This window comes from Malurus melanocephalus, unplaced genomic scaffold, assembly GCF_030028575.1.
Source record: "Malurus melanocephalus ecotype Western Australia unplaced genomic scaffold, MMel_1.1 scaffold_46, whole genome shotgun sequence".
Classification (NCBI taxonomy): domain Eukaryota; kingdom Metazoa; phylum Chordata; class Aves; order Passeriformes; family Maluridae; genus Malurus; species Malurus melanocephalus.
This window is the reverse complement of record NW_026623278.1, coordinates 2,873,143-2,896,374: the sequence shown is the minus strand read 5'-3', so window position 1 is coordinate 2,896,374 and position 23,232 is coordinate 2,873,143. Positions and strand designations below refer to the sequence as shown.

General features: G+C 33.8%; 1 protein-coding gene across 2 annotated transcripts in view; it reads right to left on the bottom strand.

Annotated features, from left to right (window-relative positions):
• SNTG1 (syntrophin gamma 1) overlaps positions 1-23,232 on the bottom strand; it is a 311,772-nt gene that overhangs the window by 119,745 nt on the left and 168,795 nt on the right. For both annotated transcript variants that reach the window (XM_057365031.1, XM_057365030.1), the window contains exons 3-7: positions 21,779-21,913; positions 10,970-11,026; positions 4,827-4,884; positions 2,383-2,426; positions 2,234-2,275 (exon numbers count right to left, since the gene is read on the bottom strand). In XM_057365031.1, the coding sequence (XP_057221014.1) occupies positions 2,234-2,275; positions 2,383-2,426; positions 4,827-4,884; positions 10,970-11,026; positions 21,779-21,913 (336 nt within the window). The remainder of the gene's footprint in view (positions 1-2,233; positions 2,276-2,382; positions 2,427-4,826; positions 4,885-10,969; positions 11,027-21,778; positions 21,914-23,232) is intronic.

Sequence of the window (23,232 nt, the reverse complement as noted above, 5' to 3'; positions counted from 1 at the left end):
ACACTGCAGAGCCTTAATCAGTTACAAAAAAAAAAAAAAAAATCAGAAAGAAACAAAGCTACGAGCTCAGGTGTCTTGCAGAGCCATTTCAAAAGTACCTGGATGCAATAAGGACTGAAAATTAAATTTCAATTCCTGTTCAACTCCCTGCTGCGAGCAGCTAGGCTTCACAAACTTCCTATTTTCTCTACATTACCTTGAGATAAGAGCTACAGATCCTGTATTTGATAGAGGCCCTACAAGACAGAAGTGCCAGAACAACTCAAGCTGCAAAAGACATGCTGCAGACAAAACCCCACCAGTAACCCCTGCTGGCACACCAATTGATGGGCTTGTTCTCTACTGAGGGCTAAGCCTAAACCCAGGTTAGAGTACAATGCAGAACATATACATATCACTGTAGCAGCTTTACAACAAATTTACTCCAAAAATACATAGCATATGACAGTGAATGTTTCTGGAAAAACATCAATAATCAGAGTTCATTTACTTTGTTTTTCACTTGCTTATATATTTGTAAGTCCTATGCATATTTTAGTTCATAAAATGTCATATGGACACTTGATCCTATTTAAATATTAGTCAATATTAACTATTAAATATTAAGAATTATTCTTAATTRAAATAAGGACTTAATTTAAAATTGATTTGCTTCTTAAACTTCTAAACCATTTGCAAATTCATAGGCAAACATTCAAAACTGATAAAATATCATTTTTTTATTCATAGAGAATTATCTACAAGGAGTTTGATAAGCGGATTATATTGGATAAACAAGGTATAAATCAAAATTTAACATGATAACACTTTCTACTCTATGTCAATCCCCCCTTTCAGCTTTTCCCAAATCTCTTTTCTCGCCACGAACGTGTTTCAACCTTATCAGAAAAACCCAACAGATTTATGTATCATTCTGAGGGTTAAGAAAATGTCTCAAAAAACAGAAGATAAAATCCTGATGTCCTCACCAGTTTTCAATATGCATTCAAGCGTACAAGGCTACACTTTAGTAACATCTTTCTCATATTTTATAATTCCAACAGCCCATTTAAATCCCACTAAAAGATTTGCCATATTGACACATATTAAACAAATCAATTGCAATTAACTTATAAAATATTTACAATCTGATCACTGTTGTGCAGACAAAACTTAAAAGCAATATAAGTACAATAGCCAGTATGTACAGAAGGGGATATGATGAAGGCTCTGAAGGATGAAACAGGATTTGCAGTACAGCTTTCCAACAGGAAACAAGTGTGCAAAACAATCTGAAGAACAGTGCAGTGATCTAACACTTCATTCTGAACCAAACTTGTTCATCAGAACTTGATCTTTATTATCTCCTGCTCTCTATATCCAGATGGCACATACCCATTGATCTGGCATACAGCAGAATGCTGCACAAAACACAGCGTCCTTGAGTCGGGAAAATAAGAGTTAGAAAGATAAGCTTTCTAATATAACAGTACTACAGTATTTTAAAAATACMGGCTCAAATTCTATGGAACTACACAGGATTTAAAGGTAATTTCTTTGGTAATCTTCTAATTTCCAACATTATTTCTGGAAATGCATGATGTGCTGCTTCTGAAAGTACTGAAGAAGTGTCAAAAAATCAAATATGATGAAAACACATGATACATTTAGCAGAGYGGATTCATCAATGGAACCAGCCTACTACAGATCTTTCAAAAATTTAYTCTCTAGAAGAAATCTTAATACACAGTTACTTGAAACCCATATTGATAAAAGCTTAACTAAAGGAGGAGCACACCCTCATAAGGAACAGCCAGAGGAAGAGAGGGAAGAGAGGCAGTTTTGTCTCATTTTTAAAATAGGATTAAAAGCAACCAAACAACAAATCTCCAATATAGTGCAAATTACAGCTTTTGAAATTAAAATGACCTCACACAGCCAGAAAAGTGTAGTACTGCTGAAATTTGACAGCTATAAGCTGGAAGAAGAAATGCTGGAATATGTACAGCTCAAATCTTCATAATAAAACAATCACCTTTAATATAGTAAAGCCTGTCTGAGAAGACACAGATTACAATTACACAAACTTAGGGAGAAGAGATTGCACTTTGTTCTTGTCATGTTAGAAGGTACAGTCATATTTGTTTAGGAATAACAATAAAACAGCTGATACCAGTGCATTGCTAMCAGCATACACTATCATGTCACCAATTACAAAAGACAAAAAATAGACTAAAGAAACAGAAAAGCTCACCACTTCTTCATGCCTGCATTTTCTCACATTAATTCCATTAATCTGTTATTAAAAAGATAAAGAGAAGACTTACTCTACATTTCATAAGCATAGATTTCATTTCACTTTTCTAGAAAAATACASAGAAGATAATTTGCAATTTCACTCACCTGTAGAATTGCATCTCCTATAAAGAGCAAACCTGAAAGTTCCGCTGAAAACAGAAAGCATATTTTTCACTCACTCTGTACAAAAAATCCAACATTTTTGTGTACATGAATTCTTATTTAATGATTTTACATAATATTTTAAAATTTTAAACAAAAACCTGATAAAACCCCCATGTTAAAACTCTCACATACATTATTAGTACTTTAATTTTTAAACCCAAAATATTGGTGTATCAGTGTTACAATAAACAAGGTTATTCGGCCCAAGTACAAGATTATGAAACTTCATCCATCAGTCACTAGTACCTTTCAGGCCATTCTGGTGAGGTGTGGAATGTTTTTCTGAATAGAAAATGACTGCAGGACTAGAYCTTATTTGCCTATGAGATCATTTCTTACAAAGAGAAAAAAGTAACATAGAGACTTCAAAGCTACTTATAAATGACAAATTTAACTTTTAAGCTTTTACTGAAGATAAAAGACCCTTTAGATCATACATCTTTGATAAACTCTGATTAATAACAGGGACTATTAATGCTGGATAACACTTATATATGCTGAAGAGCTAGAAAATCACTATGTTGTAAAAAAATCACCAGYGAAACTGAATTGGATTTTCAAAACAAAGACATTTACATCACATCACATTTAAAAAAATCTAATCTAATTTTACGCTCCTAATTTTTAAATGTTATGTTCTGTTCCAGAGCTATCGGATGTAAATACACCCTATAAGCATACCAGAAATGCAAAAAAAAAAAAGATTACTTAAGGGTCTATAAAGATGCTAATACCCCCCAAAATGAGAACTAAGGAATGTTAACAGATCACATGCAATTGTTACCTATAGTATTCCTTTATCATCACAGAAGGTACTGTCTRGAAAAGGCTGGTATTAGACTAGACCCATAAATTTTATTTAATTACATCAGCTGTAAAACTGGAATAAATATTGAAATAAATTATGCTACAAGGTCCATGTTTGAAGGAATRATCCTATTAGCTACATTTAAGAATGAATGTTTAAATTATTGCAGGACAGACATTCTGATATATTTTGAGGTATAGGCATTGGATCAAAAAGGATTTTCTGTATCAAAGTTCCCTAGTCCAGGCAGATGGCGTGACACTTTCTACATCTCAAGACAGCAGTCCCCAACATAAGAGATGTCCCTCAAAACTAGCTCTCTAAAAATCAGCAGTATTTTTATTGAAAGCATTAATGAAGATTGTATCACAGCTAGGTGTTGGGGCTAAAAGCAATGCAACAGCTTCTGCAGCAAAAAAAGAAAAAAAAAAAAAAAACTAAAATAAAAATGAACTGCAGTGTGGTCAAATAAACTTAAGTATATTTTTCTTACTTTTCCTGCAGTGCTTAATAGCATTTTAATACCTATTGCATGTAATATATGCCACATTTTAATGTATTATTTAGTTATATGTATACTGAAAAGAATGTAGTCACAAATATAATTTCTTAAGGTTAACCTTATTGTCTTCCTTAGGGGCTCATTCCATGCTACTCCTTAGCCTCCCTACATCCAACTTTCACATCTGCCTTTCAAGGGTTAGCTCTCAGCTCTTAATATGCTGATTCTTACCTCTCTATATCTGTGTGGGTGAATATGAGACTTTTTTTTTTTTATGCTGGCACATTTTAGTTGTGAGTTTTAGAATTATTGAATTACAGACGGAGGGAAATGTTTCCAAGTTTACATTTTCTGCCTTACATAAATGTGTATAACACAAACATAAYAAAGATATTAAGTATACCATATAAGTACCGATTCACAAACTTCCTCTCTCCTAATTGTGCACATCTTGAGGTGTTTAACTATTATCCATGTATCATTTCAGAGCATTGCCAGTTAAAAACAATATCAAGATTCAGCACCAGCTCTGTTTTTATTAAAAATAAGTATGGTCAAGATTTTACGCAATACCAGTTTTGCTGCATATGGGCTGCTGCAAAGGTGTACACAGCTCAGCATTTCATGCTAAAAAGCCATCAGGGTATTATCAGGGTTCTGCCATTTGCCACCCCTGTCTCAATACTACCTGACTAACTAGGTTAAGAAGAAATGCATTCTCCTGCTGTGTTTCCGTGATTTAAGAGCCATTTGATCATCTACAGCTTCCAGAAAATAACTGCTGGGAAGTGGAAGCCACTAATCATTGTYTTTTTTTTTTTTTTTAATTTGTTAAACGTTTTCATTCTTTAAATACCTTTCTATTTCTCACCTTAAAAAGAATGCTTTACAAGAAACTATATCGAGTATCAGTTCTGCACTTTTTCAGAGAAAGCTTCTGATGAAGAGAGAGGTCATTAAATCACAGGAGAAAAAGTGTTTGCTTAACACTGACTAAAGAATCTCAAGATTTAATACATCTTTCTTTAWAGGGAACATCAAAGCACAGTGTACAAGCTGACACCTGATACGCACCTCTTTGTTCTTTGGAAATCTTAGAAATGACCACTGGAATATTATGTTCTGCTCCACCCTGAAAACAGAATAAATTACAATATTGTCAGTCACTAAAAATTTAAAAAAAAATAAAATTATATTTTGCACTTTCTCTAAGTGCAATTTTTAGAGAGACTGAGAAAATAACTGAATCTGCAATTCCTCTTTTTTAATGAATATTTGATTGTGATTAATTCCCTATTGTCTCTCATAAAGAAGTCYTCAGCTGCCATCATTAGCTCAAGAAGTGAATTAAGAACTCTACCAGAGTTGAAGAAAATGGACACCAGTTTCTGTGAATTCTGGAGAGCTTAATGTATGAAATGTGTCCTGTAAAAGCAGAACAGCCATCCAACTACAATGGCAACCACACTGTGACCACTTCGTTTTCACACTGGCAAAAAGGAGGTAAACAAAAGCACAAGAAAGAAGGTTTGAACTTTTCATTTCAAAAGCAGCCTTTATTTGTTTCTGGCTGTCACACAGGCACAAAGAGTGAGGAAAGCAGTGGCATAAGTAACAAGGAACAGAAAAAGAAACGTTAAGAAATGGAACAGTAGGTTTTCAATAAATGGGGAGAAATAAAGGAAAACCGGATGCAAGTTTCAACAGTTCGACAACAATTCAATGCTGTTGCTTCATTCAATTTATCGTGTTGGGACTGGAAACATTTATGGTGCTTAAGAATAAAGTAATAAAAATAAATCTTAAATGAAAAGGAAATTCAAAGGAAGGTACAGGCAAATATACAGAGACACACAAATAATTTTTCCTCTGTGTGGATCATCAGAGTGAAAGCTCAAATGCAATCTCTACAAATTCAGGTCACCAGAAACCACTGCCTGCCACACTGCTGTTTTGTGTAGGAGTCCTGGCTAACAGTTTGCATACTCTTTAGCAGACAGATTTTATTTTGAAAACTATGGCTATTTTAGGCCCAGTGTCAAGGTGTGAAAAGGACTGACACAGGTATTTTGATGGCCTAAGGAACAGCATACATCCCTCCTTCATGCAATAACCAAGTGCCTGAAACTGAACAGACTCCTGTAGTCAACACTTCTTTCTGTCATGGAATAAAGATTAATTTCCAGTGAAACCGCAGAATGTTAAATAGGATAAATGTTCCTTCTGCTAATGGCTATCAATGCAAATGGTCCTAAAAACACTGAATTAATTGGGAGCTCAGTAATGTTACAACAATTATTTGTCTACAGAAGAAGTTCTACTGGCACTGAATGAGATGAGAGGTGACAAGAATGGAACATATTGGTATTTGTATCAGAGACTGAATGCTGGCTCCAAAAAGACCAGAGGCTACCATCATTTCTATTAGGCTGAGAGATGCATTCAGACTAATTAAATTGTAGCATTATGGCTTATTGAATATCTTTCAGTAGTTTTCACCAGAGGAACAGCAACAGTAATAGTTCGCTTTACTGCAGATAATGAATTCAAGCTCACTAAATGTGTAAGTTTTAACCTACACCCTCCAAATTTTCTAGTCACATGCAAATTTAATTTCTTCCAAACTTTTCAAACCAACAGAAAAAATAGCTGTATCTTTTTCTTTCTGAGATTCCAAAGTTGTACACACATTGCACTATCCAGGATATTTAAAGCCCAGTAAAGAAGTGTAAGGTGTAAAATGGCATTCCTGCCTCCTTAGACTCAGGGCTCCATTAAAGCAGGAAATTACTGTTATTACTAAGCCAGCCTGCAATGCACACAACATGATTATTCCTCTCTCATTGTATTGAATCTACCTAAATCCATTTACACTGCAGATTTGAAGAAGCTTTCAGTAAAGTCCTACTGAGGRAATAATCTCCTCTCACTGCATCTGAGTCTGACCTGTATGAAAGCTTCTTTTAAAATTAGTAATAGCATGTAGTGCCTGCTACTCTAAGAAACAAAAAAATCAAAAAGGAAAACAGAAAATAGTTGATCACATATCTATATCCAGTCCCTGTTAGCAATTTTGTAGCAAAATGTATATACCCTGCCAACATCTTGTTGAATACTACTTCAGATTGACATTGCAGCCTTTCATCCTGAATTCTCCATACTTGATTCTCTGTCCTGTAGAGGAAAAAGTGCACGCTTGTCTAAAATTTGGGTTTACAGTCTCATGGGATACTCTTCTGAAGAAATTTCTGGGAACAGAGGKAACTTTTTCCACTGCTTTAATTTTCTCTCCCTCTATTATGGACATATAGTCATAACCTCAGATCAGAGGATGGACAAAAATATATCAAGCAGTGGTGTTGAAGACTAACTGGCTCAGACCTCTACCAGAGTCTAACATTGATCTTTGTCAAGCAAATTTTCTTTGTCATTTTTCCTTAAGCAGGGAAGGATAAGCCTGGAATAATGGCAGCTGCCCACCTGCAGAGGTGGTCCTGYTAGAAGAGGCAGAGGAAGCTCTAATCACCTGCAGTTGTTTGAAGGTCGCTGTCCTGGATGTTGGCCACTACTGGTGAGAGGTCGCCCACACCTCCTTTCAAAGTGTCACATGAGACACTCCTAAAGATATTTTCTTATCCCAGTTTTTACGAGTGAAGGTATTTTTCAGAAGTTTTTGACATATGAAAAATAGGGCAACTGAAAGCAGTAACTTTTATTGACAAAGGTTGGGACATTTTGGCTCTACGTCTAACAAGGAAATTAATTCCTTATTTTCTAAAAAAAAAGAGTTTATAAAAGATCAGACCAATATTGGGTTTTACCATCATCAGAGTTAGACAATGTAGGAAGCTTTCTGACTTCATACTAAAAGGCAGCATTTCCACCAGAGAAAATAGCTTTAAGGTCTGTGGCTACTAAATTTTTTGACTGAGTCAAATTGAGAAGCCAGACTGAATCTCAGAAGATCTGTGACRTTGTTCACCCTTTTRAAAGAACRATCRAAACAGAGGCAGGAAAATGGCAGTRTACAGAGTCCTGGTAGCCAGGAGTCAGACTGTAACCACAAACCTCAATTTGTTTAATGAACTACCAGTTTTGTTGCCTATTTCTTCAGGAACACTGCACTCCAATTATTGAAAAMCAAGATATTCTTTCAGAAATCATACACTTATCAGCATCTTTTTGTCAAAACTCTGCATCTCAAACTTGTCAGAGATGTGATAAATGACTGAAATACTACACTACACTTAGCAAATTCTACATCTATGTCCACGGCTACTCTTTCACACACAAACATTTAACAGAAATCTCTCAGAAAAGAGATGATAATTCCTTCAGAAAAGTGTAAACCAGAGCAGGTCTACATCAAACTAAATCACAGATTCACCACTAACTTCAGTTAGCACATGCAGTAAAACACAAGATTTTCAAATCTTAAAAGAGTGGACTATAATCTATTTTTAAAGGGCTGAAGTTTAGGTCTTGGACAAAAGTCAATCTTACAAGCAGGTTTTTAAGCAGTTAACTGAATCTCTAATTGCTACAAATATAGTTTGAACACTCATAAGAGAAAAGAAGACAGTTTCCCTCATAAATAAGTTTTAAAAATTTAAAATTTAATTTTGGAATTATTAACAATTTGTCCTCTGCTCCTCAAAAAAAAAAAAAAAAAAATCCAAAAGGTCCAAAATACTTGCAGTGTGATAAGACATTTTCAAGATTTACTCAAGAGAAAGTTAAAAGGTGACTTTATCATATGAGATTTCTGACAGTAAATGGGTGTTTTAAGTTAGCAGGAAAAAAAGACACAATAATGCCCCAGACCTGATTGCCAGAACTAGACAAATYCATAACAAAGCACAAGCAAGTACTCTAAAAGTGAGGGTCATTAATCACTATGCTTCTGTAATTAACACCTCAGATAAACTGYATCCTCTGACATACACCACAGCCAGAAAGCAAGTCCTCAAATAACCTCATCTTTAATTAGTCTGAGAGAAGGAAGGCAACAGAAACTGCTGTAGTTCGTGGGGCTGTGGAAGTTACTGACACTACCTCAGTCCTTCTCACTCCTTCAGGGTGACTTGTAGACTTCTACTTTCTGGCACAATTTAAAAATAATGACATTGCTGTTTAATACTAATAACAAATAAAAGTTCTTTAGTAAAGTTCAGTRATCTTATAAAACAAAACAAAACACCAAATCAACAAATTTTTATTCACCTGCAAGAAGAAGCATACCATGACTGAATGACACATTTTAAACAGAAAACTGGCATTTTTCAGAGTATTTGGAACTGACATGTCACTTCATGCCATAAATAAAAAGTCCATTTCAGCRAGTCTTCATAAACTAAACTAAAAAAGGAAAATTACTATAAATTCCAGTTCTATGTTGTTTCTTACTAGTAGCTTAAAATTGTAATAGTAGATTATATTGATTTTTTTTAGACTGTGTTGGCTATCCAATTGTTTGTCTTTCTTTGTGAGAATGTAGAATTACTAATAAAGGGATTTAGCAAAAAAAGTCCTACATACATTTACTTGTATAAAAATTAAGTTATTTAAAAGTAATAATTTATACTACCTGATACACACTGACAGAACATCCTGGACCATAGAATTCACCTTGTMATTTCCATTATCTAATCTATGCCATCCAAGCAAGTTTGAGTTTCATTTTTTAAAGAGATCTCTTTTCTCTCTAATGCCATTTTTAAGGGATTTCATCACCTGATTGCTAGTTATTTAAAAATAAAATTTTCTATTCAAACCTGACTTTATGTATCTTCGCCTTTCCATTACTTATGGAATATGGTTAAWTTTGATCAAAATATCTATGAAATAAAATAATCCTAGAAAATTGATATCTTACTCTAAAAATTTAAKAATATATTGCTCTACTAATTAAGGAAAGATCATTGCATATTCACTATTTATATTTCTCAATGATATTTTACGCAATGCACATAATACTTAAATAATGGGATCTTGAGATTGTCAGCAATGTTAATACTAAGTGATAACCCATTGTAAAGTATATGTAAAAATCAAGTTTATTGACCAGAGATTTTGGCTCCAATCATCTAAAGTCCTTACTGCAACCAGCTATTTCTTAGCACCATCTGAATCAAATCTCATTTACCCAAATACTTGATTTTACATTATTATATTTGCATTATTTCATCATTACTCAGTGAGCTGTAAACTATAATGTAATGGTACTGGAGGAAAAAAAACTTGAGTGTTGTTGACCAAACCAATGAGAAGTTTTGGTGACAAAATAGCAATCATTTTTCCTCRAATAGAGGCCSTCATGGGTCAACAAGATAACAGCAAGCACACCAAGACACTTTTAAAAATTAATATTTAAATTCAGCAATATTCTTATCAATGACAACACAAATGCACAGTAATCCTTCTTATGAGTCACTTATAAAGTCAGTTCAAGCAGATGTTCACAGAAAAATCTATACTTTCACTTTATATGCATAATTTAGGCCTCTGCATTCATGGGAAGTACACTTCATTTTTTCCATTGCTGTCTCGTGACTTAGAACTGCTGTGTTTAGAAGATCAAATTAATATTGTGTTGTCTACACTCAGATTCAATGCTAAGGTAAATCATAGATTACAATCATAAAAATTATTAACCCTTCCCTCACCTAAAAAGGATCACCTATAYTTGTACATGTCCTTAAATCTTACTGAAGAGGGTAAAAACAAGGTAACATGATAAATTGCTGTCTGTGCTTGATCTACAGAAAAATAAACAGTAAGAGCAAGCAATAACACCTTTTGTGCCAGTAATAAATTGCAGTGAATTAATGTGATATTCTTTGTAGGAGAATTGATGATGARCTTATTAGCCATTGCATGTACCTGCCACTGCAATTTAGCATTCATTAATAACTATTTAAATTAGAGAGCAGTTGAACACAAGTACAGTCTATACAGTGCAGTGGCAAGTACTTTACAACTCTTATATCAGACCTTATTACAGAGTTGGTCATCTTGAATCTTAAGGGAATGATTGCCTTCCGTTCCATAGGGCAGCATGGTTCTGGTTGCCTGCTGTATCTAACATACAAAAATACATTTTCTCTCTTGTTTCCAGTCCTCTAAAATAGCGTTTGCACTCACTAACTGTAACACATTGACTRTAGACAGACACACTTTGTATAATATGCAATAATAGACAAAAAAAATTATCTTACCTTTATACTTAATCCAAATCCTCCTACAGTCTGTCTTCTAATTGTTACTGTTCTTTCCTGGAAAAAAAAATAAATCAAGTTTTGCTAGATTTAATRTCTTCTGCCAGAACAACTATATTCATACTTCAATAAGTTTTTCTGTGCTTCCATCCTACATTGATTTTTCTTGCTTTAATAAAGTTCTGAGCTTCTGAACTGAAAATCCCATGAAACCTATGCTGCAGAGGAAAAAGACAAAATCTGGAAGAAAAGCAGAGATCCTGTCTCAAACAACAACAAAAAAATAATTTGTTCAATTCACACCATCCTAGCAAGCATGGCAATGCACGAGGAACAGAACTGGGGATTTATACAGTTAGGGAACAACACACACATTTCTGAGGTTAAGGCTTTGRGCAGTCCTAAATTGGTCCCATATGCAGGTTGATCACTCCATGCTGAAGTAGCTGCACTGCACTCCTGTAGTGCATTTTCCAAATTAGTTTCATCTGAAAGGAATACAACTTGTTCCTGCCAAGACCACTCATTGATGTGAACCAAAGCATAACAAGCACACAAGTCACATAAATTCATTTCAAAGCACAGTAATGATCCAAATTAAAAAAAAGAGAACCAAACAAAAATGACCAAAAACTAATACAAAGAYAGCCACTGTTGATCTCACAGCTATGGTTTACAAATTGTAACCCATAATTTACAATTATTAAAAACTACCCAGCTTTTTCCTTTTATTGTTTATCCTATATTTTGTGCTGTAAAAAAAACTGTAGGCTACTATCTGTCTCATATAAACAGTTACAAAAAAACCCTTTTTTTTTTTTCTAGTCTGTCTATTGACTTTTCACCCAAAGATAACTTAGAATTGGTATATTTAGGTAGTGGTAAAGTAACTTATTAGCAGATATACCATATATCCAGACCAAATATATATWTTTTATAGATTTCTGAATGTCCTCTACATGTGATCTAGATTTCATACTCATTTAATTACCTATCCATTGCATAGCTAAGTCTGCATGTACATTTTAACAATATATGTCATATTTAACTGTACTTAATTCAGGACAATCAGCATAGATTGCCAGTGTCAGTCAAATTTGAATAAATCATCAGGAATGTATCAGTGACAGAGAGGACAAAATATATACCAATGTATTTTTTTCTTCGTTACTTCATTTACAGAAAGGAAAAGAAAGGAACTAACACATAAAACTTTTGGAAAACTGTTATTGCTGAATTTTGACTAAGTCTTACCACTTATTTATTTATTTAGGCTAATGTCTGCAAATGTAAAATGCTTCCATAGTTTATTCTAAGAAAAAGGTATATATTTTGTTGTTAAACAGCCAAATATTTCAATTTTTATATTTAACATAAACTTCTAAAAAAGGCATTTTCATAATGCAGTTCCCACAGACTGGGTTCAGGCCACAAACTGTACTTAGAAAACCTTCTGTCTGCCACAGTTTCAGATGCAGGTAATGGTKCTGACAATATATTCAGGATAAACCAATATAGGCCACAGTCTGATGTGTGGTCTAAGCCGAGCTYACATAAATGAACACAAAACACTCAGTTGTGGCTCCACTGGGAGCCGTATTTTTCACGTTAACTTCATCCTGTTTCCACTTCCATCTTCTGTTGAAAACAGAGTGAAGAACAGAAACTTGACTTGTATAGTCTCATCAATACATTCTGGTACTTTCTGTTATACATGATCAAATCAAATAGAACACACTGATGGCTATCTAAGATGGCACTTAAAAACCKTTTTGAAAAAACATTGAAAAACCTTTCCCTAAACTGGCTCAGAAGTGTTACATCAACCATGAATGGAACAAAGAACAATACACCTAAGGATTAAATTTCAAACAAAGTAATATTATCAGTGAAAAACATGTAACTTCATTAAAATTTGCAGTTCATGATATGTCAGTAGTCACTGTAAATAGTGGCATCTGAACTATTCTAAGCTGAAGCTACACTTTAAAAAAAAGAAAACTTATAGAAAGCTATCCTGCACAATATTTCTATCCTTGTCTTTTTTAGCCCAACATGCACRTAAGTATCCATTAAAAAGAGTCAACAAAAGATACTTTTTGGTTTTCACTCAAGCAAAGGTAGACTCAAAATAGTCCTCAAGACACCTGATCAGGGGTCTTTTGTGAGTTTTCCAGTGCAGTCTGACTGGAAACTAGAAACATTTTATACTGGAGTTCAGCACTACATTTTTAAGTGAAAGAAGTGCATGCTGGATTATTAAATAGGCAAAACTGTGCAGAAGCAAGGAAAGAAACCAGAAAAATTTCAAGACACGCTTCCAGCATTACGTAACTTACAAGAGGGCTTTGTCCAGTATTTTTTCTAATTTCTTTTCTATCTCCACTGAAAGTTGATATTGAATATTTTGGAACTAGATAGTAACTGAACTGAACTTCATTCCAAAAACATACTGCAAATTAGATTCACTTGAGTGATGTGTTATGTGCAATGAAGGCACTGCATTGTATTTAACACAGGCTAATTCAACACACCTCTCAGTCTCACAATAAATAAATAAATAAATAAATAAATAAATAAATAAATAAATAAATGAATAAATAAATACTTTGATGCATCTGATTTGCAGAGTTACAAATTCTTTACACCACATTAGCTAATGATAACAAACACACAGATGACCTTCAAAAACACAAACCAGAATTACATGCAAGTTGTATATTTCATTACCAAATCAGCAATAATCCCCTAGCCTGCTATTTCAAATCCCACCTAAACCACATAATGAAACAGCTTTTCCAGAACTGTCAGAAGCATCAGACATTTMATACACCCGAATTTTGGATCAGGATCAAACCCCAGCTCTAATCAGCCATCGGTCAAGGCAAGTTTACTTTAGTAATCAATAAAGAAAAATAAATACATTCAATCCTGGTGGGTCAAAGTAGGTGTCCAAATTAGATGTTAATCAACTTCATTGAGTATTGAGGCAGGATGTCAAATTTAACTTGGGAAAGATGAATCCCTCCCTTTTGACTTGAAAATTAATAAGTATTTTGATGGTAGATAACTACTTTGAAATATTTTGCCAGAAAACTCCCTTTTCCAAGTAAGTTTTACACTGTGATTTGCACATGACTTATTTTATATAACACTCAAAAACCCCAAAMCAAGCTTAATTTTCAGTGCCATTTTCAACTCAGGTGAACAGAATATACCTTGTCTGCAAAGCATTATAATGTAATTTAAAATATTTTTATTAAAATGATTAATGCATGAAAGAGGTTTAACCAGTAAACTGAAGCAAATTATTTTGTTCTGACACCTTTAATCAGCATTTCAAAGGAACAATAACAACAATAAAATGCTTTTYTCTGGTCTAATAGCTTTAAGTTCTTAAAATGATTTACAACTATTCATTAATACAATACAGAAAGAGCTCTGGAAGGCAACACATTTTGTACAAGTAGAGAAGTGCTCTAAGCATTCTGCTTGACCATTTGTGCTGTTCAGATCAAAAACACYGATGTTCCATGGATTCTCTATTCATATTTTACCTTGTTTTGCTTTCTCCTCTTTTTGCACTGCATGATATTCTGTGATTGAATTTGCAGTGTTTTTGCAAATGGCAAAAGCAACTTCATCTTCAAATTTACAAAATAAAATTTGGTTCAGATTAAAAGACTCTTAGTTCRCTACCAAGACTACACAAAGTGTTCTGTGAGCTTGTAATTCCATTTTCACATTTGTTATATGCATTATACCAACTAAAGGTTAAGACCCTTAAAAGCAAGATTCAGTGTGGTGCTCTGGCTGTTTCCTGGAACAGAACAAAAGTAGTTATCATTTCACTGAAAAACATAAAGCTGCTGCCATGCTGTCAGCATTTTCCATGCCTCTAACTCAGAAAATTCCTTGTCCACACATATGTTCATTGACTGGAAAGGACAGCTAAGAGTTTTGCCAAAAAAAAAAAAAAAATCTTCCTCAGAGCTATGCACTGAAACAGAAACAATGTTTTTGATGCTTTCATAAAAGAGCTATTAAAACATCTCCTTAAAATCCATATGATCTGGGGAACATAAAAGTCACYATAAGTAAGATCAGAAGTGACCATGTGAGCACAGAGCAACAGTAAATAGCRAGAAAAAGAAAACAGATAAAAATAATATAAAGCAGGCAGCTAATGTGATCTAATAATCAAATAAAGTGTCTCTATGAAAGAAGTCAAGTAAATGTTTAACAAAAGGATGAAGAAACTTCAMAAATATTCACAAAACTGAATTAACAGCATGTGAAACTTAAACATACTATTTCTCAACCTTTTTCCCAGTGTGTGGTTATTTATCTGGTGAGTCTGGATATTCATCTTACAACAGTAAAGGTATGAAGAATTAGTTTGTCTAGGTACAGAAAGAAAACCTGTCTTTTCAGAGGATAGAACAGAGACTAAAGTATTATATATATGGAAGAACAAAACAGTAGGTGGGAAAAAAAAGGAATAGACATGGAGAGGAATCTACAATAGCATAGTGACATAGGAAAATGTAGGGGGAAATAAAGAAGGAAAAGGTTTAAACATAAATATTAAAATGTAGTATTGTAAAGATCAATATTTTGGCAGAAACTTTATAGATACCCTGTTAACATTTGATGCCATAGTATATTCAAGGCCATATTCTCACATAGTTTATAATCTCTTAGTAATCCTACTTATTTTGAAATAAGAAAATATGAGAATTTTTTTTCCATTTTATTTAATTATTGCAAACATTTCCTAGCTTTTATATCGTCTTTTTGGTAATTMTTTGCTCTTTCTTACTGACATTTCTTCAGATTAATTTACATGAGCAACTTTATACTCATTTTGAGTGTAAAGGACACAGGACATAGGTCAGTCACATTTCCAATTKGAATTAATAGTGTTAACAAGGTTTGCCAGCAGACTTGCTCATCTGCTAACACCTTCCATCATGTGGCATTTGAAGCTTGTCTCGTTATTTCAGTTCCTCATGCAACTGGAGAAAGTTGGCAGTAAGGGAGGGCTGCAGCATCCCTGGTCAAATGGAAATCGCCCTTCCCCTGCTGCTGTGCTGGAGACTCAGGATGGCAAACACAGCGGTGTCGTGTAGGCTGTTAACGCTGACTAGAATGAAGAAAAGCATTCAACCCTTCATTTGTTCTTACTTCTAAATGTTCCTGGTCCTGCGGCGTGTGCGTGAAAGCTGAAACATTCACCCAAATATCTACTTATAAAATTTCTACTCATACACTTGATTCTTTTCAGAAGTACTGCAGTTCTTTATACAAAAATAAAAGTGAAATAAACCCATAAACCAAAGGTCAGGATCTGAACTCCCACAATGTTGAGTAATAAACATTCTCTGTAGTTTCCAGCTACTGCCTCACATCATACACTGCCACAGATCAATGTTTTGGGTTCTTTGAGTTTTTTCTGTTTCACAATTTTTTTTTCTTGTGTGGGAAAAGCCTTCTTTCAATGAGGAAAAGTTATTATTTTCTTTCAAATCTGGCATCATAAATGCACTTTTTAACCTCAGCTGATYGCTATGCTTTTTACTTTTAAGTAGCTGCAGAAAAATAAGCTGCCTTTGGCTTTCTCTAAATAATCATATTTACATCTGTCAGGTTGTCACTTTAAAGCTGTCCAGATTGGCAGGGAAAAAAAAGTTACCCCCATCTGATAGATACTTGACGACTGCTGTGAAAAAATGGATTCACTCCACTGAATAGATGACAGATACCAACAAGATAAAAAAAAAAACCCAAAGATTCTTATGGTAGCTCTGTGAAGGTAACAACAATGGGAAGTGCTTGAAAGGTGACCTATCTGTGCACATATTTGCAATTCTCTCCAAGACAGGGAGATGCATTTTGGCATCATTTATCATATTCAACCATACATCAGAATCAAAATTTCAAATAAAGACAATAGAGAAGATAAGCTAAAACCATTATCTGCCATTTTAAGCTTTTATTTTTTTTTTTGTTTCTATTTATTAAAATTGCAAATGTTAGGTGAACTTATTTTACCAACACTAAAATACATGACAAGAAAATTCCTAATTGTCAAATGAGAATTATCCAATGTAGCAGATATAAAATTAACTCTCAGGAAGTCTCAAAAATTTAACTATTCAAGCAAGGAAAATAGAGTAACTTTTTGTGAATTCCCAGGCATGTCATCATTAAGTAATGTGTTCTGGATTTAAATTTATTCTTAAAAATTAATAATATCTGTATTATTGAAATTTAAAAAAAAATCAAGAAAAACATTATATTCTGTAAAGTTTGTAAGTTAATTTTTATAGAAAGTTAAAAAAAATCAGAAAATCTCTAGCAACTAATTATTTTAATATTTTATGGGGTTTGTATGTATTTATGAATCTTTCAACAATTGATTTCACAATAGCAAAGGGACAACTTCAAAAGTGAGATAACTTTTTCTTTTGCTTACAGTAAAAAAAAAAAAAAGTATGATTAACAATATCAGAAAATAGATCTGGCTACAGTGCAACAAGTAAGACAATGTTACTTTCTGGCCTTGGGAAAGGTGTTTATTGATAGTTTTTTTCTCTATTGAAAAAGCAATTACAGTCCATAGGCTRCATTTAGATACAATTATATCAACCTCAGTTAAATGCTTGGACAAATGCCATGCTACTCTGAGACCTGTTGCTCTATCAATTCACAGAAAACGTGCATTCATTTTTTATTAGTCTTGAATGATGACTGACCTTCACACAAATTTCCCCTAAAGATCCCTAATTAAAAAATCAAACCACTAAAAGAAATTATTAATGTTTCATTAATGAATGCAATAGTACACAGCAGCATAGAAATAAATTACCTGAAAGAAATGTGACTCATCTGCATGGTATCATCAGGTGAGTCTGCAGTATTTTGTAAAATCTATGACCCTTTAGCAGAACCTTTAAAACAATTTTGTAACAATGCAAACTCTCCTGGTAGCTAACAATTTGCCAGCTGCTCACAGTTTATTTCCATTATTTTAGATAAAATAGKAGCTGATTCAAATCATCCATCCTGTCAGACGGTACCTTGTCATATCCTTAACTTATGGATCTCACATTAACATAGACTCTAGGTGTAGAAAAATTTCTGACTACAATTAGTAAACAAAATTTATTAAAGAAAAGAAGAAAAAAATCTGCATCTTCATAGATAGATAAACTGCCTAGCACAATAGTCCTTCTCYTTGAATTTCAGATGTTCATGGAAGGCACTAGAAATTGTGAGGATTAACTCTAAAATAAAAATATTGATTTTGGAATGGCAAATATTAAAACCTTCCCCGGGAATAATTCTTTCTACTTCACATGAAACACGCCTTATTTTAAGCTATCTCCTCCCCCATGATAATTTTCACCAAATTCAGTGTTAGGCTATCCTGGTTAGTACAGGCTATTGAAACATGTGTCTAAAAAGACTGGCAATTGCCTCACTGTACATTGTTGTCAGGAACACAATACAGCAAACTTTTGTGAGCATGATTTCAGGTAATTAAAGAAATATGTTTAAAAGCTTATATAAAGATATTCTACAATTCTGCCATCAATRGTGATGAAGCTCCTACATGGTTTAATTCAGCATTTTTCATGGCATTTCCTAACTGCCCTGGGAGAAAAATGTGTACCTGACCTAACAGCGGTTTTATCTTCCAACACAAGACACTCCAACTAAGGCATACACTTCCCATAAAATAAAGCCTCTCTACAGGCAAGGATTTCATCTGGATTAGTAAAAACACTGCCTTCTATGCTTTGAGCTCCACAAAATGTTATCATCCCACTTTGGTCATATGCCCTGGAACTGCAATCTACCTTGGCTATCTGCTAAGCAGCACAGTGCTGAACCTACCATGTTTCTTTCTCTTGGAAAGCAAGGCTTTCTTTTTGCACACAGAAAGAAATCTCTTCAATACTTACTGATGCAACTGATGCTCAAATTTAAATGCTCCCCATGATCGTTTGAATGATGATTTGTGCTGTATGGAATCGCTATAGGTACAACTGCTGCAGGACCCTCACTATCTTTTTTTTTTTTTTTTTTTTTTCAGACGCCGCTAAAGAAACCGATGATTTCTGTTTTTAGTGTTTAACACTTTATTTGGCTTATACCCTTTTATGCATTTTATTTTGGTACTTCTAACTGTGTAACATGAAAGAAGAAACAACRTTTCTTTGCATCTTTTTAGTTAGGGAAACTAGAACTGTTTTACACCAAAGGAAGTGCTCTAAATTAAGAACTAGGTCTTTAGCCCATACACTCACATTAAACAGCACTTCATTCCTAAGGAGCCATTGACTTTATTTAGATTTTTCCACAGGATGCAGATCTGGATGCTGCTGGAACGTTAAGTGCCCGTTTAAAGTCTGTCCTACACAGAGGAGCATGCAAATTGATTCAGACTCAACAAACAGAAGAGATACTGTTCTGAACTAGAAACACAGCAATAGCCTTTCGTTCCATACCAGTGCAGCAGGGATAAAGCAAACCCTTATAATCACATTATTTGAAGATTATTTATTTAAACAGATTAAAAATTACTTTTACTGTAGCTGCTTGTTTGTAAAATTTAACAATAGTATTGTTCCTCAGTTACAAATTTTATTTTTAYGCCTTAAGAGTTTATTCTCAGAGACATTCAGTGTCAGTTGCTAATGAAAACACTTGCTTTGTAGAATCCAGGTAAAAGAAAGATAAATGCAGTCATTTATCCAGAATGACAGAAAGAACAAAACAAAATCAACCAAACAAAGAAAAACAAACAAACAAAAAAATTAAACCTAAGAAATTAGGAGTAAAAATGAGGAAAAATAGCCAAAAAACCCCCAACCTGAAACAAAAAAAGCAAAGCCTGTGGGACTTGTCTGATTACATATACAATCAAAGCACATGATTCCAGATTATTTAAATTACCTGTGACAAAAGGACAGCTAACTCTCTGTGAAATGTCAATCATCCTTAGTTGGAATAAACTTACTGCTACAAAACATAGCCTTAATCCCAAAGGAAATCAGGGTAAAATCCTCAAAAGTTACTACTCTAACAATGACACTTCCAGGAGAAACAAACTCCACATCAACACACTAATATCAATGAGTTAATAAGTTATGCATTAAATATGCAAATAATATGGGGGAGTATAATTGGGGAAGCAAATAATCCATTATTTTCTACAGAGCCTTTGCAAAACTTAGGAGAGAAAAACTGYAAAAGAAAGCCTTGCTGTGAAAAGGGGGATAAAAAAATTAATATGCATTTCATGAAGACATTTAAAKAACAAGTTCAGCAGGATATTACCGATATTACAGCAGAATAATGAAAGCCATATTTCTGAGTGATAAAATCTTTTAATAAATAATACCAGATTGGTGTTGGTGGAATAATGATGCCACGGTGTATGTTGCTAATTGAACAACTACAGCTTGAGCTTGAACTCATGAGTTCTTTCTATCCTGTCCTGTCTACTGAGGAGTCCGACTGGTAAAAGGAGMATCTATATTCCATACAAAGGACACAGACCTGCATTAGTAAACTGCATTTGTTCAGCATGAAACAGTCAAAGGCTAATGTCAGATCTCTCAAGCAAATAAACCCAGACTGCGGAGACAGTGTAACCAGTGTGCTCCCATTGTTTCAGAGAAAAGCTTCAAAGAATTCACCTTGAGACATTCATAATCATGGGATGGCTAATTTGATACATTTTTTCATTAATCTTTCACACTTTTTGCCCTGCTAACATTCTACCAATTTATTTTTGGTTTCTGCTTTGTATCTTTTTAATATACTTGCATTCAGAGATACATGTATGTGGCAACAGCAGCAATTAAATAATAAAACAGACGTAATAGCATTCACRAAACATTTGCATAAACAGATATCACATTACTATGCTTCACAAGATTTAACATGAAATTCTATGATAATTTTATTTAGCTCAAAGGGAGACCAGAATGTTTATGATATTTTCACATAAATCTCAAAAATATCTCTACAAAATATAATTACAATATCTATAAAAATGCCTATAGAAATGAATACTGAATGTTTTATATTATTTTTGTAGCTATTTCCTAATATTAAATAAAACCTTTGCATTACTATAGTTCTTAACCTTACAGTATTCTTCTATAAAAGGCTTTATATATATTTCAAATAATTGTAGCTTCTCACGCACAAAATTCAATACGATRCTTAAATAAGGGATATGACACATCATGTAAAAACAGTAATATATAAACCACTCKTATTGCACTGCTCCATCTCTGTTAACATGATATGCTGTTAAAACTATTGACCCTCACAGCACTTATGATGTTTAGTGCTGYGCTACCATAGGAAGGAACCAAAGCACCAGAGGATAAAAGATAACTCCTCTACAGGCAAAGTCCTTCCACAAGTATTTTATCAGCTCCACAAGCAATACTCAGATACAGAAGTACATTGAGGTATCTGTGGTCCGGCAGAAACCACTGCTGGGGTCATTCCTCCAGCATTCAGTGGCTCCAACACCCATRGGTGAGTGACAAGAAACACTACCACAGTCATGAATATAACTTAATATCTTATTGCTGATTTTTAGGTGAGTATTGCTAATATTTACTCAAGCATATTAAAAAACATTCAGTCTTAACAGTATAAAATGAAATACCAATCCAGGGGAGTAAATGCATACATATGTGTGAATGCACCCGCACACACACACAGACTGTACTTTTTCATTGTAAAGAACAACTTAAAGAAGAATTAAAAACTACTTACACCAGAATAGAAAGGCTCACCAGACACACAGATCACATCCTGCTCCTGGATCATCAAAATATCTTTGGCTAAGTGCAGTCGCACTTTGAAAGGCTCCTGGTTACCATCCTGCAGCAAACAAACCCCTGTCTTTGTCTTTAAAGGAAGGAATAAAGAAGAAAAAATATTTTTTTTTAGTCAGCACCTAGCATTGTTAGTATTTTGATTCAGAATACTTGATRGATAGGTACAGTCAGCATAAATACATTAACAATCACCCAAAACTATTTTCAGTGATGACTTGTATTTACTGTGTTAAGACTACAAGAGAAAAAGTGTTATAGTAGCAAAGTAGCAGATATAGTAGTAAAGGCAAATTTAGCAATAATAAGTGCTATTTCACCCAYGATGATTTTGTGAAACTCCTTTCAAATTGCTTCAAATCAGCTTTGCTCTTACTTTCCATCTTTTCATTGAACGATAACACCACACTTGGACATGAAATAAAAGCTGATCCTCCATATMTGACACCATTTTTGACACAGAAATATGTACAATGACACCTCCAAACTAGCCAGATGTGAGTACCAACAGCCACATGAACCCAGTTGGGGGCGACTTATTCCTTCTCTGTGAATGCAACCTTGATTTAACTTTTTAATATTCCTTTTGAGATGAGGATGCTGAGCTATAAAGAGAAAATAAATCAAAGATGCAACTTCCTGTAGTAATCTAGTTCTTGCTCCATTTACGGATTTTATATTTATGACTAAAGATCAGTAATTCTGTAGGAGTCTTCAATACATAATAAATGATTTTGCAGCAATTAACAGTGCCTCTGTGGTAGTACCTACTTGTGCTGTCTTTTGGGGCATTATATATGAGAGGGTTGAGCACTGGAAAAGTTGGCTCTGAAGGCTACGTTGARGCCTTCAGGGAAGGTTGTTGAAGTAACACTATGACAAAGTGTTACTCTTTATAACACTTCTTTAATGGTAAAGATTCCTATTGGCAGAGGCTTTTAAAAAAAAAAAAAATCAGAAATCTGCTTTAAAAAAATCTAAAAACTTAGCCTTAGAAGTAATTTACCAGTGTAATGTATTTGCATACATACATATATAGATATGTATCTATATACATATATAAATACAGATATTTCAATATATACACATGTATCTCAAAAGAAAATCATATATAGAAAGTATTCAAAACCTTGGACTCATCAATGCAATAATAAAACTTTCACTRTCTTTATAGAGGTCAGATTGCAATCCACCATTTGTAAAAAGTTGGCTTAAGAAGAGATCAAGGAAAGAAAAGTATTTCTGTGAACTTTAAGTGCCAAGGTTGACCTGGCTGAATCTGAGGGCTCTTTCTCAGACAAGAATTTAAAAGAGGATTTGGAAGATCTCCCCATAATGTGCTYTTACATCCATAGCATGGAGAGAACAAATACAAATATGGAACTGACAGTA